The sequence below is a fragment of the Bactrocera oleae genome, chromosome 3, assembly GCF_042242935.1.
Source record: "Bactrocera oleae isolate idBacOlea1 chromosome 3, idBacOlea1, whole genome shotgun sequence".
In the NCBI taxonomy this organism is placed as follows: Eukaryota; Metazoa; Arthropoda; class Insecta; order Diptera; family Tephritidae; genus Bactrocera; species Bactrocera oleae.
The window spans coordinates 93,207,527-93,223,672 of NC_091537.1; the positions used below are offsets into that span (position 1 = coordinate 93,207,527).

The 16,146-nt window shown below is 40.0% G+C and overlaps 3 protein-coding genes across 3 annotated transcripts in view; 2 read left to right on the forward strand and 1 right to left on the reverse strand.

The window, feature by feature from the left end:
• The window catches only part of LOC106626182 (fibrillin-2), a 45,568-nt gene that overhangs the window by 455 nt on the left and 28,967 nt on the right, over positions 1–16,146 (forward strand). The window contains exon 2 of the mRNA XM_070106556.1: positions 6–2,388. Coding sequence (XP_069962657.1) covers positions 6–2,388 — 2,383 coding nt within the window. The remainder of the gene's footprint in view (positions 1–5; positions 2,389–16,146) is intronic.
• Positions 2,924–6,254, reverse strand: LOC106622664 (multiple epidermal growth factor-like domains protein 10). The gene is made up of 5 exons (XM_014241910.3): positions 5,978–6,254; positions 5,401–5,512; positions 5,282–5,340; positions 3,406–5,217; positions 2,924–3,334 (listed from the first exon to the last, which is right to left on the reverse strand). The coding sequence occupies exons 1-5, from the start codon at positions 6,058–6,060 to the stop codon at positions 3,118–3,120; spliced, it is 2,283 nt and encodes a 760-aa protein (XP_014097385.2). The 5' UTR covers positions 6,061–6,254; the 3' UTR covers positions 2,924–3,117.
• Positions 11,647–12,900, forward strand: LOC106626538 (protein kinase C-binding protein NELL2). Its single transcript, XM_014246351.3, has 2 exons — positions 11,647–11,827; positions 11,931–12,900. The coding sequence occupies exons 1-2, from the start codon at positions 11,741–11,743 to the stop codon at positions 12,552–12,554; spliced, it is 711 nt and encodes a 236-aa protein (XP_014101826.3). The 5' UTR covers positions 11,647–11,740; the 3' UTR covers positions 12,555–12,900.

Sequence of the window (16,146 nt, forward strand, 5' to 3'; positions counted from 1 at the left end):
AACAGTTGCATACCACATTGCGATAAGTGTACCAGAGGCACCTGCACTGCGCCGAATGTATGCAAATGCAGTACCGACTATGTGTGGAGCGCAACTGGCGACTGCGTGCCCGTTTGTAATCCACCCTGCAAAAACGGTGAATGCATTGAGCCAAACAAATGCAAGTGTTTGCCGGGCTATAAAAAAAATACCAAAGGTGATTGTGAGCCAATGTGTAAAAATGGCTGCAAGAATGGTGTCTGTCAAGCGCCAAATCAGTGCATATGCAAAAGCGGCTACAAAAAAGATGTAAGTGATCGGTGTCAGCCGATTTGTGAAAGCGGCTGCGGACATGGCATATGCCGTGCCCCAAATCTATGCGAGTGTGTCAAAGGGTACCAAAAATCAAACAATAAAACGTGCGTCCCGTTTTGTATTGATGAATGCATCAATGGAAATTGCGTAGAGCCAAATTTTTGTAAATGTCAGCAAGGGTACGAAGAAGCGTCGAAAAATATTTGCACACCTATCTGTGAACAACATTGCGTTAATGGCAAGTGCATTGCACCAAACCAGTGCGCATGTAATAAGGGCTATGAAATGCTAAACGAAAAATGTACACCAATCTGCTCCAGTAGATGTAAAAATGGTCGGTGCGCTGCGCCAGAAACCTGTGAGTGCAACAAGGGATATATTCTGAGTGCTCCGAACGTCTGCGATCCAGTGTGTACAAGCGGTTGTCCGAATAGTCGCTGCATTGAACCAGAAATCTGTGAGTGCAACAAGGGATATATTGTGAATGCTACAAACGTCTGCGATCCAGTGTGTACAAGCGGTTGTCCGAATGGTCGGTGCGCTGCGCCAGAAACCTGTGAGTGCAACAAAGGATATATTCTGAGTGCTCCGAACGTATGCAATCCAGTTTGCACCAGCGGTTGTGCGAATGGTCGGTGCGCTGCGCCAGAAACCTGTGAGTGCAACAAGGGATATATTCTGAGTGCTCCGAACGTCTGCGATCCAGTTTGCACCAGCGGGTGTCCGAATGGTCGCTGTATTGAACAAGAAACCTGTGAGTGCAACAAAGGATATATTCTGAGTGCTCCGAACGTCTGCGATCCAGTGTGTACAAGCGGTTGTCCGAATGGTCGGTGCGCTGCGCCAGAAACCTGTGAGTGCAACAAGGGATATCGTCTGAGTGCTCCGAACGTCTGCGATCCAGTTTGCACCAGCGGTTGTCCGAATAGTCGCTGCATTGAACCAGAAATCTGTGAGTGCAACAAGGGATATATTGTGAATGCTACAAACGTCTGCGATCCGGTGTGTACAAGCGGTTGTCCGAATGGTCGGTGCGCTGCGCCAGAAACCTGTGAGTGCAATAAGGGATACATTCTGAGTGCTCCGAACGTATGCAATCCAGTTTGCACCAGCGGTTGTCCGAATGGTCGGTGCGCTGCGCCAGAAACCTGTGAGTGCAACAAGGGATATATTCTGAGTGCTCCGAACGTATGCAATCCAGTTTGCACCAGCGGTTGTCCGAATGGTCGGTGCGCTGCGCCAGAAACCTGTGAGTGCAATAAGGGATATATTCTGAAAGCTCCGAACGTCTGCGATCCAGTTTGCACCAGCGGTTGTCCGAATGGTCGGTGCGCTGCGCCAGAAACCTGTGAGTGCAACAAAGGATATCGTCTGAGTGCTCCGAACGTCTGCGATCCAGTTTGCACCAGCGGTTGTCCGAATGGTCGGTGCGCTGCGCCAGAAACCTGTGAGTGCAACAAGGGATATATTCTGAAAGCTCCGAACGTCTGCGATCCAGTGTGTACAAGCGGTTGTCCGAATGGTCGGTGCGCTGCGCCAGAAACCTGTGAGTGCAACAAGGGATATATTCTGAAAGCTCCGAACGTCTGCGATCCAGTGTGTACAAGCGGTTGTCCGAATGGTCGGTGCGCTGCGCCAGAAACCTGTGAGTGCAATAAGGGATATATTCTGAGTGCTACAAATGTATGCAATCCAGTTTGCTCCAGCGGTTGTGCGAATGGTCGGTGCGCTGCGCCAGAAACCTGTGAGTGCAATACGGGATATATTCTGAGTGCTCCGAACGTCTGCGATCCAGTTTGCACCAGCGGGTGTCCGAATGGTCGCTGTATTGAACCAGAAACCTGTGAGTGCAACAAAGGATATATTCTGAGTGCTCCGAACGTCTGCGATCCAGTTTGCTCTAGCGGTTGTCCGAATGGTCGGTGCGCTGCGCCAGAAACCTGTGAGTGCAGCAAGGGATATATTCTGAGTGCTGCAAATGTATGCGATCCAGTTTGCACCAGCGGTTGTCCGAATGGTCGCTGCATTGAACCAGAAACCTGTGAGTGCAACAAAGGATATCTTCTGAGTGCTCCAAACGTCAAGGATATCTGTGTTGCCAGCATTCCTGCCGGAACTGAATTTCTGAAATCTTTTCGATCGTACATCATACTCGGAGTGCTTTCGCTACCACTGGCGTTTTTAGTGTTGTTTTTTCTTTGTCGTATTAGTTGTGAAAATACTTACAATGTGGCGAAAAGAGGTAAGAACTGTTAAGAAGCTAAGCTTCGTGTACAATCAAATTCTATTCTATTGACTGCTACTTGTATTCTTACAGAAAACCAGGTTGGACTAAAAAACATGTCGCGGAATGTGGACGTTGTACGAATTCCTTAGTAAAAAGTGGTTGCGGATGTGTATATGTGTATATTTCAACGTTGATATTCAAAATAGTCGTCATATTTATAATTAAGTAGTATAGGTAAAGAAGCAAAATTAAAGTGTTATAAAATATTGTTACAAATGTATCAGTTCAATATTCTAAGCACAGTTAAACTGTGGTAAATACATATAATTTTTATTTACAGAGGCTCACGCCTTTCTCCTCTACAACTTCAATTTAAATAGGTATTAAGCAGAATCAATCAGATCTTTTTGGTGCAAACTGTATTTAATTAGGGTACTCTTTAAACATAAGACGGTTAATATTAAACCCTATGAGTAAACACTCATTTTCAATTACATAATTTTCTTAAAACTAATAAAGGGGTTTTTTGATATTTTCGGAGCTTTTTGATCACAATTTCACCATACTAGAGAACGATTTTATTAGCACATCTTCGATCAGCTCTCCTCGTCATCCTGCACATTGAGGCCATCTTCTTCTCCCGCGCCTGGCATTACAATGCCGAACGTTGGGTTTTCTATCAATCGCACGCCGTGCTTCTCCCGGAAACGTCTCCGCGCATATTCACGATATACTAATATTAAAGCCAGTCCACATAAGGCAACAAGTAAGAATACCATTGTGCCGATAGTCCAGCGCGAAACCGAGACGCCACTATAATATTAAACATAGTATCATTTTATATAATTCATCACAAACTGTCGTTATCTAGTTATCTATCTTACCTCAGCGCTATGTGTTCCTCCACAGAACCCAACCTGGAAACACATGCCCCACGTCGCTCGTTGTAAATCATACCTTCTATGCATTGACATATACCGTTTACATCACATTTTCCATTCAAACAGTTCCACTCATTACAATAGGCTACGCAAACCGGCAGATCGGTGTCATTGCTTAGCTTAAGGCGATAACCGAGATCACAACTGCAAGCGTTCGGTCCAATACATTTGCCGTGACCGCAGTCCTGTTCACATGACGGCGCACACTCCGTGCGGCTGTCATTGAGGAACTTATATCCTTCAAGGCAAACACACTCATCCGGCCGCAGACACTCAGCGTTAATACAAGTCTCTTTGCAGATCGCCTGACAACGGTGCGGTTCGCTGGAGTTCGTCACACGATAACCATCGCTGCACTGGCACTTATTGGGCGCCACACACTTGCCATTCTCACACGACGGCCGACAATGTGCGACACAATAATTGTGATGACGTGTCTCCGAATAACCACTCCAGCAATCGCACATGTCCGGCTCAACACAATTGCTATTGATGCACTGCGGTAGGCAAATGGGATCGCAGATGTTGTTTGATCCTTTGCGTAACCGGAAACCCTCGTAGCAACGGCACACACCGCCCGCCGCACAAATGCTGTTGATGCACTTTTGTGTACAATGCGGTTCGCAACGTCCTGTCAACCATTTTTTTGTATAACCTGTTTCACATTGGCAAATACCCGGTGCAATGCAGTGTCCATGTCCACAGTCGAAATTACAAACTGGTTCACACTCGTAAGGCCGTTCCGAATTCGGGCGATAACCGCTAAAACAGCGACAGGTGTCCGGTGCGGTGCATGTGCCATGGACGCAGGAGTGCTTACAGACTGGTATGCAAAGATAAAAGAGCAGCGATTGGTAGCCCGGCAAGCAACTGCATACACCTGGACTAACGCATTCACCGTTCTTGCAACCACGCGGACAATGCGGTTCGCATTCAGTAAGTGAGCCGTTCTTAAAGATGTAGCCCTCGTTGCAAGTACACGTATTGGGCGCGCTGCAGTGTCCATTGATACAGTCCATTGCACAGTCGGGCTGGCAGACATGCGGCTCCACCTGTGTATAGCCCTGATGACACTCACAGTGGCCTGGTTCATCACAGAAACCATTGAGGCAGCCACGTGCACAAGTTGGCTCGCATACGGTGCGCGAGTCATTGCGATAGATATACCCCTCCAGACAGGTGCATTGGTTGGGTGAAGTACAATGTGCGTTTACGCATTTATCTATGCAGTTGGGCACACAGGCAAGTCCAATAAGGTTATAGGCGCCCTCCTGGCATTTGCAAACATTCGGTGCGATGCAATAGCCGTTGGGGCAGCCACCTTGACATACTGGCTCACACTTTCCCAAGGTGCCCAGCCGCAACTCATAACCGTTAAGACAGTGACACTCGTTAGGAGCTTTACAAAAGCCATTCTCACAGGGCTCTTCACAGATAGGAGTACACACATCCAGCATCTCGTTGCGCTCGTAGCCGAAATTGCACGTACATTTATACGACGAATCACAACGCCCATTTGTGCAATCCGTCAAACACCGCGTCTCGCATTCTGTGGTACTGCCGTTGATGAAATTGTAGCCCTCATTGCAGGCACACTTCTCCGGCTCAACGCATTGTCCATTAATGCAGGGTTCACTGCATTCCGGTTCACAGACGGTAGTATTCTTCAGATTGTTGAAGCCTTCGACACAGAGACATACATCAGGACGCACGCACTTGCCTCCCTTGCAGTCCACGCAGTTTGGCAGGCAGTCTCTGTGTGTGAGAAGAGAGTGTTGAGCTAATATGCGTAATATGGAGTTCAGTCTATAAAACATACCCGGTTTTTGCGTCTCTAATATAACCTTCGCAGCATACCTCGTCCATGTCCGTGTACGTCTGTAATCGAAAAAGATATGCGTTAGTATTTGCGTATTAACAGGTTAAGACTGTGCTCACCTCTTTGACTGTACGTAGCACCAAGGGGTTCTGAGTTGGGGTACAATTTGTACACTTCGCATCCACTGGATATTTGCGCATTGTCACGAGTGATACACGAGTTTTGGGTGTTCTGTGGTTCAAAAATTTGCTATTAAAATATACTTTTCCAGATTCTTAAATCACTAAAGAGTTTCGAATGGAGTAGTGGAAATCTGTCGTGAAACAAGCTATTCTTCGAAATTGACTTAAAATATCTGCAATTGAGAGATACAAATCCACAAGTAACTAATATAACGCTCTACTAAGTGCTTTAAGTTTACTAAACCGAAAAGTTAACCCCAAAAGAACTGCTTCCGTGTTTCCTGAACTATTTTACTTCCTATCCTGGCAGTTCACAATTAAATCAGTAAGTAACCGCCTTCCCGACGAAGCTACTTTCGTAGTTCCAACTACTTGATGCTACTGCTAGTATATTAGAATTCAGTATGTCTTTGCGATGATTCCTTCACGACAGGGGTATTTAATGCTCTGTCGAAATAATCTACTTTCGAAATTTTATTTTCATATTCGTATTATTCAATGAAGACAAACTTACGGCACTTTTACGACACATGCAGATACACATGTTACAAGCAGCAGAAAGCTTACAAGGAGCTGGTATACCGTATGAGTTTTCATTGTTTTCTTTTACTTAGCAGTGATGATCACCTGAGCTAAGAAATTCCGTTAAAAAAATATTTGTACAGAAACAACACTAAATTGCACAAATCGCAGTGATCTCGTTGGTTCCAAGGCGATTTCCTTGTACTTGCTTGCTTATTGAGTAGAACAGCCGCTTTCTGCGTCGGCACTCGTCACCGGAATGAATAAATCTGTTAAATTATAGAAATTATTGATAGCCATATGTAGACGCGCAAGACTGTTGGGTGGCAATCATTATCGGCTTATCTACGCGAAGAAGCGCTGTTTAAAAGAGTACTGCAAATAAAAGCAACAATCTGCTGCGGCAGAGGGCAATAGACCGCAAAAATCAATGAACTCGGAAAACAACAGAGCAGTGCTCCTTTTACAACGTATGTATATACAAGATGTCATTTGTATATATTATTGTGCCTTCGGTAGCGAAAATCGAAAGACAGCTATAACACTGGGTCATATGCAGACTACATGGCTATCTTAATAAAGGGAAGGTGCCTACTTACCATTAGCAGTATTATGACCACCACTCTCAATACAGTCCAGAATTCGGCATCGCAAGCGGGTCTGTGTTTGAACCGAGAAAAAACGGTTCTGGCATGGGGGCTCCATTCGATGAATAGGACACAACATCTCTCAAGAACCGCACCAAATACCTTGCGGTATTCTTGGACAGCAAACTGCTGTGGAAGCACAATGTGGATGAAAGAGTAAGAAAGGCCACCAATTCCTTATAAGCGTGTAGGCAAATGCTCGTCATAACCTGGGAGACTTTCTTCACCATGCTCTGATGCTACACAGCGATTGTAAGAGCAATTCTCCTTTATAGTACAGTAGTGTGATGGAGAAGCTTATAGAAATATACCTACCGAAAGCCAATGGAAAGGGTTCAGAGGCTCGCTGCGCTGTGCGTAACCTATAGACCTTTTCGCTGAAAATTGGCGGCAAAATCGGCGAGGCGACTACAAGTGTAAAGGCTGCAGGAGAATTGACATATAGAACGTACGGGTATAGCTCCGTGGGTAATGTGGGTTTGGCAAGTACCGACTACCATTCATGATCCCACTTTTCAATTGGGAAAGAAAGTTCAGAGTAAACATAGAAAATGATGGTTGACGTAAAGGCATGTTAGATGCGCGCAACACATTAGATATTTATACGGATGTTGATGCAGGGATATACTGTTTAGAAATGGGCATAAGGCAGCCTTTTAAGCTGACACACCGCTGCGGTATATTTCAAGCAAAGGTGCTCGCTATTGGAATGCCGCAGAGCTAGCCTCAGTCAACATTTACGTGAATAGCCAAGCACCAATCAGGGCTTTTACCTTGTTTCGCATATCGGCCACAAGTACCTTAGAAAGCAGGGCAGCAGTGGAGAGTGTCGCCGCAAGTAAGCGACTTCACTTTTACTAGGTGCCAGGTCACAAAATTCACGACAAGCGCAGGCATTATAAAGGATGACTACTCTTCATGGACCTAGTACCTGAACTCCATCTGGTAATGCAAAGAACCAAAGTTGGTATATGCGTGGCTCAGTAACCTACCAGACTAACTTAACCTTACCTATCGGTTTCATTGCAACTATTTTTGTTATTACATAGCGGCATATTTATCTTCGACTCATGATACGACTTTTCCTCATTATATTTAGCATCATATCTATTCTTGAGAGAGTTGAGCGAACCATCCCAATCCATTTTCTTTACACTTTACTGTGTCATAAGAATGATAAACGTGAAGAGGTTAATGGCAGAACTCAAGGAAAACGGAATTCTAATTTAGCAACACGATATAATGAGGAGCTTGGCATTGAATACTCATATGCTAACATAGATAAAGTGCTTGCAGCAAAGATTAGTGGGCGTTTATGTATTTTTAGAATAACATATACATATTTATATACATATTCAATAAAAGGAAACTGGTAATAAGTTCGTGCAAACGAAAGTTCTGGCATCACAGCGAAAAGTGTTGAAAACAAAGGGTTTAGATTTACAATTTTATTAGGAAAAATATCATGACATAGTTACACGTTATCTAAAAGTGGGCGGTAGCACTCCTCTTCTCAATACCAGATTCTCATGAGACTTGTTGACTAGTAGGACTACCGCCTGTAAAACACAATGCTTTTATATGGATTTTGTATATTTATGAAGTTACAACAAAAATTACATCGGAGTTTTATTAAGATATTGCGCGATATATATGGTGTAAAGTCAACTCTGTTTGAAAATTCTTATATAAGTTATATTTAACTCCGCACACGACCGTTTCTTCTTTATTTCATGACATTGACTTCTTTTACATAAGCGACGCTTTTATTTAATGCTGTCGGACGCAACTACACTAGAAATCATTGAGCAAGTTCATAATATTATTAGTGAAGATCCAAGTTTGACTAAGCGTGAAATTGCGAATTGCTTGAGCATCCACCGTATTCACCAGATTTGACCTACCTCTTCAGAAACCTGAAACAATTCCATCGTGGAAAGCGTTTTTCGTCGAATGAAGAAGCTATTACAGCCGTAGACGGGTATTTTGTAGAGCATCCGGACAGTCATTATAGGGATGACATAAAATTATTGGAGGTTCATTGGAATAAGTGTAATGAAGTTAAGGGAGTTTATCATTGAATAAAATATAATATTTCGTACCAATAACAGTAATTTTTTATTTCGAGCACAGAAGCTTTTCAACCAACCTGTAATTGTATGTTCTGCCAAGTCGTAATGCATTATTTTGCACTATTATCAATAGTATACGCAACGCACGCTATATAATAAATTTTTTAGCTAATATTTTTACACTCTGTGTTACATTATTAGCGTTTGAGTAAGGATTCTTAACATTTTTGAAAATATATATAATATACCCAATGTTTACCGGGAATTGTTTAGTTTCCCAACGGTGAAATAATTTTTTAAATCCGTTAAGTAGTTTTGGCGCCTGTTTAATTCAAACAAACAAAGAAATAAACAATTTAATCTTTTCTCTTCATAAGACTTGTATTGCTATAGATAACAGTTTTAAGGTCACTGTAATAGTGAACTTTCTGAAGGCAGCTTTGACAAAGCTGCTAGTCAAATGTATGCATAATATTTATAGAATATATAATACATAAGTGATATACATTGCTTACGACTAAACTACAATATACAAAAATTGCTGATTTTTTCTAAACTCCGCGAAATGAATGTGACTGTCATCATAAGACATCTCTGGGAATAAATTATGCACATTTCCAAAGTCTTTACTTCTTAAAATTTCGAAGAATATTTAAATTTCGGCTCTGCTTTAACATAGCTCTTTAAATTTTTTGTTTACTATTCTTAAGTTGGGCATAGAAATTGTGGTGTAATGCATTCATTTTGCGATAAAAATATTAAAGTCGGTATGCATGATATATGCAAACACAACTTCATGAGTTTTAAAGATAATATTAAATATTTGTAAGTTTTATATTCCAAAGCACTTCTTCAATATGTGCTGATTGATTGTTTCTGCAGTTAATTTTGTGATTTTAAACAGAATCATTGCCACACCGTGCGAAAAATAGCAAGTTGATACTTTTTTCGTCGCTAGAGTTTTTCGGCACAGAATGCTTTTCAAAAAGTTTTCGTCATTAAGCGTTCTTTGAACCGTTGGATATGACTTCCTTTCAATGTTGCACCAAAATTAGAATATTGATATGTTCAATGTTCCTCAAATTATATAAAAAGAACTATTTGGACTCGATGTGCGAAAAACTAGATATGCAAGTCAAATGGCCCTTTGATGTAAGCAGCTATTGTTCAAAATCGCAAGCGTGTAGCAAGATGATACATACTTATATGCGTGAAAGGGTGGTAGGCTGACTTGAAATTAATGCTTTTTTTAAAACATATGTACACATAAATGGGTTGGCAACTAAGTAATTGCGGACTTCACTTAGTTGAATTTTTAAGTTTGCTGGCGTAGTCCAAATGTAAAACACATTTTGTTATTTGATAATTGGCAATTCAGCTGTCAATCAGTAAAATAAAGTTTTTTGATCGGTTGCGTAGTTTTCGTTTGGCGTTCGTTGAAAAATAGAAGATCAAAAGGAACATTTTCGTCATATTTTGCTTTTTTATTTTTGCAAAGGTAAAAACGCATCGCAAGCTCACAAAAAGTTATATGCTGTTTATGGCGACGAAGCCATAAAAGAACGGCAGTGTCAAAATTGGTTTTGCCAAAATTCGTTCTGGTGATTTTTCGCTCAAAGATGAAAAACGCTCTGGTCCTCCAGTTGAAGTTGATGACGACCTAATCAAAGCAATAATCGATTCGGATCGTCACAGTACAACACGTGAGATTGCAGAGAAGCTTAAGGTATCACATACATGCATTGAAAATCACTTAAAACAACTTGGCTATGTTCAAAAACTCGATATATGGGTTCCTCACGAACTGAAAGAAACGCAGTTAACGCAACGCATTAACAGCTGCGATTTGCTAAAGAAACGTAATGTAAATGATGATAACTGGTGATGAAAAATGGGTTGTTTACAACAATATCAAGCGGAAAAGATCGTGGAGCAGGCCAGATGAACGAGCTCAAACAACAACAAAAGCTGGTATTCATCAAAAGAAGGTTTTGTTATCAGTTTGGTTGGACTATAAAGGAATTGTCTACTTTGAACTCTTACCACCCAACCGAACGATCAATTCTGTTGTCTACATTGAACAACTAACGAAATTAAACAATGCAGTTGAAGAAAAGCGGTCCGAATTGATAAATCGAATAGGTGTTGTATTCCATCATGACAATGCAAGGCCACACACATCTTTGGTCACTCGGCATAAACTATTGGAGCTTGGTTGGGATGTTTTGCCACATCCACCATATAGTCCTTGCACCATCGGATTACTTTTTGTTTCGATCTTTACAAAACTCCTTGAATGGTAAAAATTTCAATAATGATGATGATGTCAAATCGTACCTGATTCAGTTTTTTGCTAATAAAAACCAGAAATTTTATGAACGTGGGATTGTGATTCTGCCTGGAAGATGGCAAAACTTCATTGATCAAAATGGGCAATACATTACAGAATAAAGTTATTTAGTTCCATGAAAAAATGGTCTTTTATTTTTTTTTTTTAATTGCGCAATTACTTAGTTGCCATATGTATATTAATAGCATATACATAAAAGCATTTAAATCTAAAACAAGCCTTTTCTGAGACATTTTTGGTTTTGCCATGACCCGGAAAACCCTTGAAAGCTGACACAGTGGTTTTTATTGATATAACTGTGAAACCATAAATGTGACTAAATCATTTTATTTTCTGACGTAAGACCAAAGAGAAAGTGAATTTCGGAGTTGATTTCTGAAAACGGCCGTCACTCGTATTTAACTTTCTCAGTATTTTCATCGTTTTCTGCAGAATGTTGATAACCCGATATTAATGAGCTAAAAATAATGCTATGTTGCGACAATCACAGCAAAGAATTTTTAGTCTTAAAAAACTACATAGTGACTTGTGTGGTTTATATGCGTTCAGTTCTCCAACTGATGCATGGTGTTGAGCGATTAGCTTGACATTACCACATTATTGACATATCGTCTTCTCATCAGCTGGACAGTTTTTAATTGGCAAGCCAGGCGGCACAACAACAGTCGGTTTTTAAAATCTTTAAAATGTTTCAAATAAAAATAATTTTACTTTTACCCTTTGTTTCAACTCTAATCCAAGCTGAAAAACATAGTTGTACAAAACAAGGAAAGGTTAGCGCTTTTTAAATATAAAAAACCAAAAAAAAAAAAAAAAAAATTTATTTTTCCAAAATATATTCATTACTAAGCTGATTTACTCTCTCCCGCGGAATAGGCTGGAGAAACGATACAGATTTGCTGTGCGGGCTACGTGGGCAACGGCACACATTGTACGGCCTTTTGTACGAATGGTTGCATCAATGGCAAATGCATTGCTGCAGAGCACTGTGAGTGCAACGAAGGTTTTGCCAAGAAACGGGGCCGGCAATGTGAGCCAATAACAGCAAATTCCCAGCAACAGTTGTGCCACGAACGCTGCATCAATGGCACATGCTCGGATGGCTTGTGTACCTGTGGCCAGGGTTGGCGGCTGCAGCAAAATAAAAGCGCCGATATTTGTGTGCCGCAACGTGGGAATAGCCTAAGTAATTCGAGTGACAGTTGTGTGAATGGATATTGTAGTGCACCGGGTAATTGCAGTTGTTTTGCGGGCTTCGAACTGCTGCCAGGTAATAGACAGGAGTGTGTACCTTCAATGAGTGACATCAGTTTGAGCAAATTCCTGGCCACTTGGCCACAATATCATAGCGAGATAATTATTGCCACAATAACGCTGATATTCGTATTATTGGCTATTTATTACTTATTTTACCGAATTTATAGACTGGAAACGAAAAAAGGAAACGTAGAGCTGAACTGTGAAACAAACAAATTAGTATCTTTAAAAGTCGTTAATTAAATTTATTTTACTTACTATCGGAATTCATAACACGGAGCCTAGCATATTAGAATCGCAAAAATTAACTGAAGACATAAACTTTGATCATGGCTTTTAGTACTCTTTGTTGATGTAAATGCATTTCATTCATTATTAAACACCAGACGTTTCTTGATCTGAGAAACCTTCACCGGAATGGCGTAGCATTAGTTAGCTATTACTGTATATTTATCTTTTCGCACATATATAAGTCAGAAAGAAAAGTGCGAAGAAATAATAAAAAATCAGAGCAAAAATATGGTTGCAAGTTTGGGTTGTCTGTGGGTTTTACATGTTTGTATGTTAATATGTATATATTAAATAAAAAGACAAGAACTATTTTTGTTGGGCGCCATTTATCACTTGTGGTAAAAAAATGTAAACAAGCGTCGATAATACTCGTAGGGAAAGTAAGTATGAAGCGAATAATAATGATAACAATAATACCCGAATGATTACCCTCCTCCCGCCCAACCGACGAGAGGGGCGCAATCCGCATACGTGCTGAATTAGCCGAGTAAGAAAAGGCAAGAGCGTTAAAATCATGAAATATAGGGCGGTATGGTTCGCTTAGTTCGAAATTTGATCAACAGGATTTTAACTAGCCTTTTACTAGTTCTCGAAAAACAATTTCAACATGAAATATAATAGTTTATAATATAGTTATAACACCGATAAATCAGTAGGCGCATAAATCTCACGCCCTTCTTGATCTTATCCCTACTTAAAGAGCATCTGTACATCATCCAAACTTATAATGGTTATTTCGGACTTCTAAGCGCGGTCAAGCAAGGGTTAAAAGAAGATTATCTCAGGCCTCAAGCAAGTTCGAGTTGGGAATAGAGCTAAGGGTCAAACGAGATCTCTTGAGTCAGGCAATATCAAGCTAGTACCAACCTATTGGCCAAGCTGGTTCAAGTTAGAGGTCAAGCAAAGTCTAAATAGTGGTTAAGCGAGATCAAGCCAAGAAACAATCCAGACACAACCAACGAAGAACTATAGACGGTCAAATTCAGCCAGTTGAGAGCCAACGTCAAAGACCACAGAGCAGAATATGGGTCTCGAAAACGTATAGTTGGATTTCGACTAGTTATGGTAAAGAGTTAGCACACATTAGCACCATCATTTAATTCCGATATATACCTATATTAATTGTCGTTAACTGACGTTCCAGGCAAGTTATATTCTAAGTTTGGTTAATATTGGTCGAGTATTTGCTAAGACTTGGTTTTTCACCTAAAAGTGGGCATTTTCCATTCTTTTATACTGATTCAGGAGATAATCTGCCGTAGAGAGTTATCAATAGTTTTCGAATATAGCATATGTATGGTGGTTGAACCTGGATATTATCAGATAAGGTCCGCTCTAACATCGTCTCAAAAAAATGCTAGAATGCTAAATATTGTCAACTGGTTTGCTGTAGCTTAAGTCATTTGTGAGATATACGCATTACAGCTATTAGAAGGCGGAACAACAACTGCACATTTCAAAAATGTTTGAACCACAGATGTCTCTCCCTACGGTAATCTCTTGTACCAAGTTTTACTTTATAGCTTAATTTGTGATTTAGTTATAGTATAATACAAGTACTATATTTAGACTTTAATCAAAAAACAACTAAACTGAAATTATCGCCTGAACAGACGAACTGAAAGCCGAACGGAGGGATAGGCAGACATACGAAAATCATTTCTTATTGCCATTTCCATAAACACATACAAGTATAATCACATATGTATCTAAATCGATTAGTTTCAGGTTTTACCAAAAATTGTTAGATGTACACAAATGAATTGTACTCTGTTCAACATGGTGTGAGAGTTAACAAGTTTTACTAAATATCTTAGGACCTAAAATGTTATAATCGTTCCTCGTGACTCATCTTTTTTTTTTTTTCCTTTTCAAAAGTTAGCACCGTATTACAATAGATTAAAGTTGTGAAATTGGCACAGGCCAATGTCGTCCGCTATGCAGACGTCTAATATTATAATATATAATACATATACATATGCGTATAAATATACATATGCATATAAATATTATCAAGTGGAATGAGCTCGCCTTTTATTATACAATGTTTATTATATAATGTAAATTATGCATTATTGCGGAATTTTACAGCATTCCCTTCTTCTTGTTGCCTTTTATATATGCATACTACACAGGTTGCCTTTTATATTTCAGGATTTTGCAACCCTAGTGTTATAATCAGACAACTCACAACTTTATCAAAAAGTTTGACATTTTTAATGTTATACATACTCAGAACATTTTGAGATAAGAGCGCTGTTTCTGTGTTTTACCGTAACTTAAAATATTCATCTAGGCCAAAAAATTTAACTAAAATGCGAGCATTTTAGCGTGATTATTTTTTACAACTTTCGACGTGGCTCAACTCAGCAACGGTGCATCGATGGACTTAAAACAATTTTTGGCGATGAAGCTTCATCAAAGACCAGTGCTTATTGATGGTATGGTGAATTCAATCGAAGACTTAGATCACTCCAAGATGAATTTTGTGAAGGTCGTCCAAAATCAGTTATTGTTCCGGAAATTACTGATGCTGTGCGCAAACTAATACTGCAAGATCGTCATGGGACTTATAGTGAGATTGAGACCATTATAGGCATTAGTGAGACCAATTCACATTCAATATTATATAAATATTTGAACGTAAAAAAAATTTGCACACGTCGTATCCCACACAATTTGTCAATCAAATGTTAAATAATACGATAGCAGTGAACGATAGTTCGAAACACGTCTATGACATCGTAATAGGTGATGAATCGTGGATTTAGGCGTATGAGTCCGAAAGTAAATAACAGTTGACTGTATGGATGTTTCAAGATGAGCCGCATCCAAAAGTAGTTCGCGCACGGACCACTTCCAAGCAAATGATTGCCTTTTTTGGAATTTCGTAACCATACCACAATAAAAATGCAGAACAGTAAATTCTGAGTGATACACAACCATTTGCTTGCCAGTTTCCTTTCAAGAAATCAGGAAAACCAATCGCCGAAGACAGACCATTCTTCACCACGACATTGCGAGCTCTCACACATCGATTAAAATAACTGCATTTTTTAACACTCAAAACATCGATTTGATAAGTCATCTGCCGTATAGCACTGACTTAGTACCGAACGACTTCTTTTTATTTCCGTGCGTAAAAAATAAACTAAGAGGTCAGGTGAGGTTGGTGATACCTCAATCAGAGTAGCAAAACTGCTTCGACAATTGATTCAAACGCATGCAAAAGTGTGTAGATCTTAATGGATAATATTCTTAAACACAATAAAGGAATTTTCGATTATTAGCATTTGTTGTTGTTCTCTAATCCCGAAATATAAAATGCAGCCCTCGTATATACATATGATTTATACTGTAGACTTAGATGTTTGTACTTTATGAAATTTGATTTTTAAACTCTCGCAAGATTTTGCATTAGAGTAAACCTCTGTTAGTGGCTATAACATCGTAGAAGTTAAGGAAGCAGTTCTTGAAAAACATTTTCTTGACATCAATATATGTTACGGGTAACCCTTCTGGTTAATGTTTTCGGTATAAAACG

Bases quoted from the DNA above. Each gene is read 5' to 3' on its own strand.
- LOC106626538 (XM_014246351.3), top strand. From the start codon at position 11,741: ATGTTTCAAATAAAAATAATTTTACTTTTACCCTTTGTTTCAACTCTA. The intron at 11,828-11,930 runs GTTAGCGCTTTT...CCCGCGGAATAG, and splicing joins GTTGTACAAAACAAGGAAAG to GCTGGAGAAACGATACAGAT.
- LOC106622664 (XM_014241910.3), bottom strand. From the start codon at position 6,060: ATGAAAACTCATACGGTATACCAGCTCCTTGTAAGCTTTCTGCTGCTT. The intron at 5,513-5,977 runs GTAAGTTTGTCT...TTTGAACCACAG, and splicing joins GCATGTGTCGTAAAAGTGCC to AACACCCAAAACTCGTGTAT. The intron at 5,218-5,281 runs GTATGTTTTATA...TCTCACACACAG, and splicing joins ATTAGAGACGCAAAAACCGG to AGACTGCCTGCCAAACTGCG.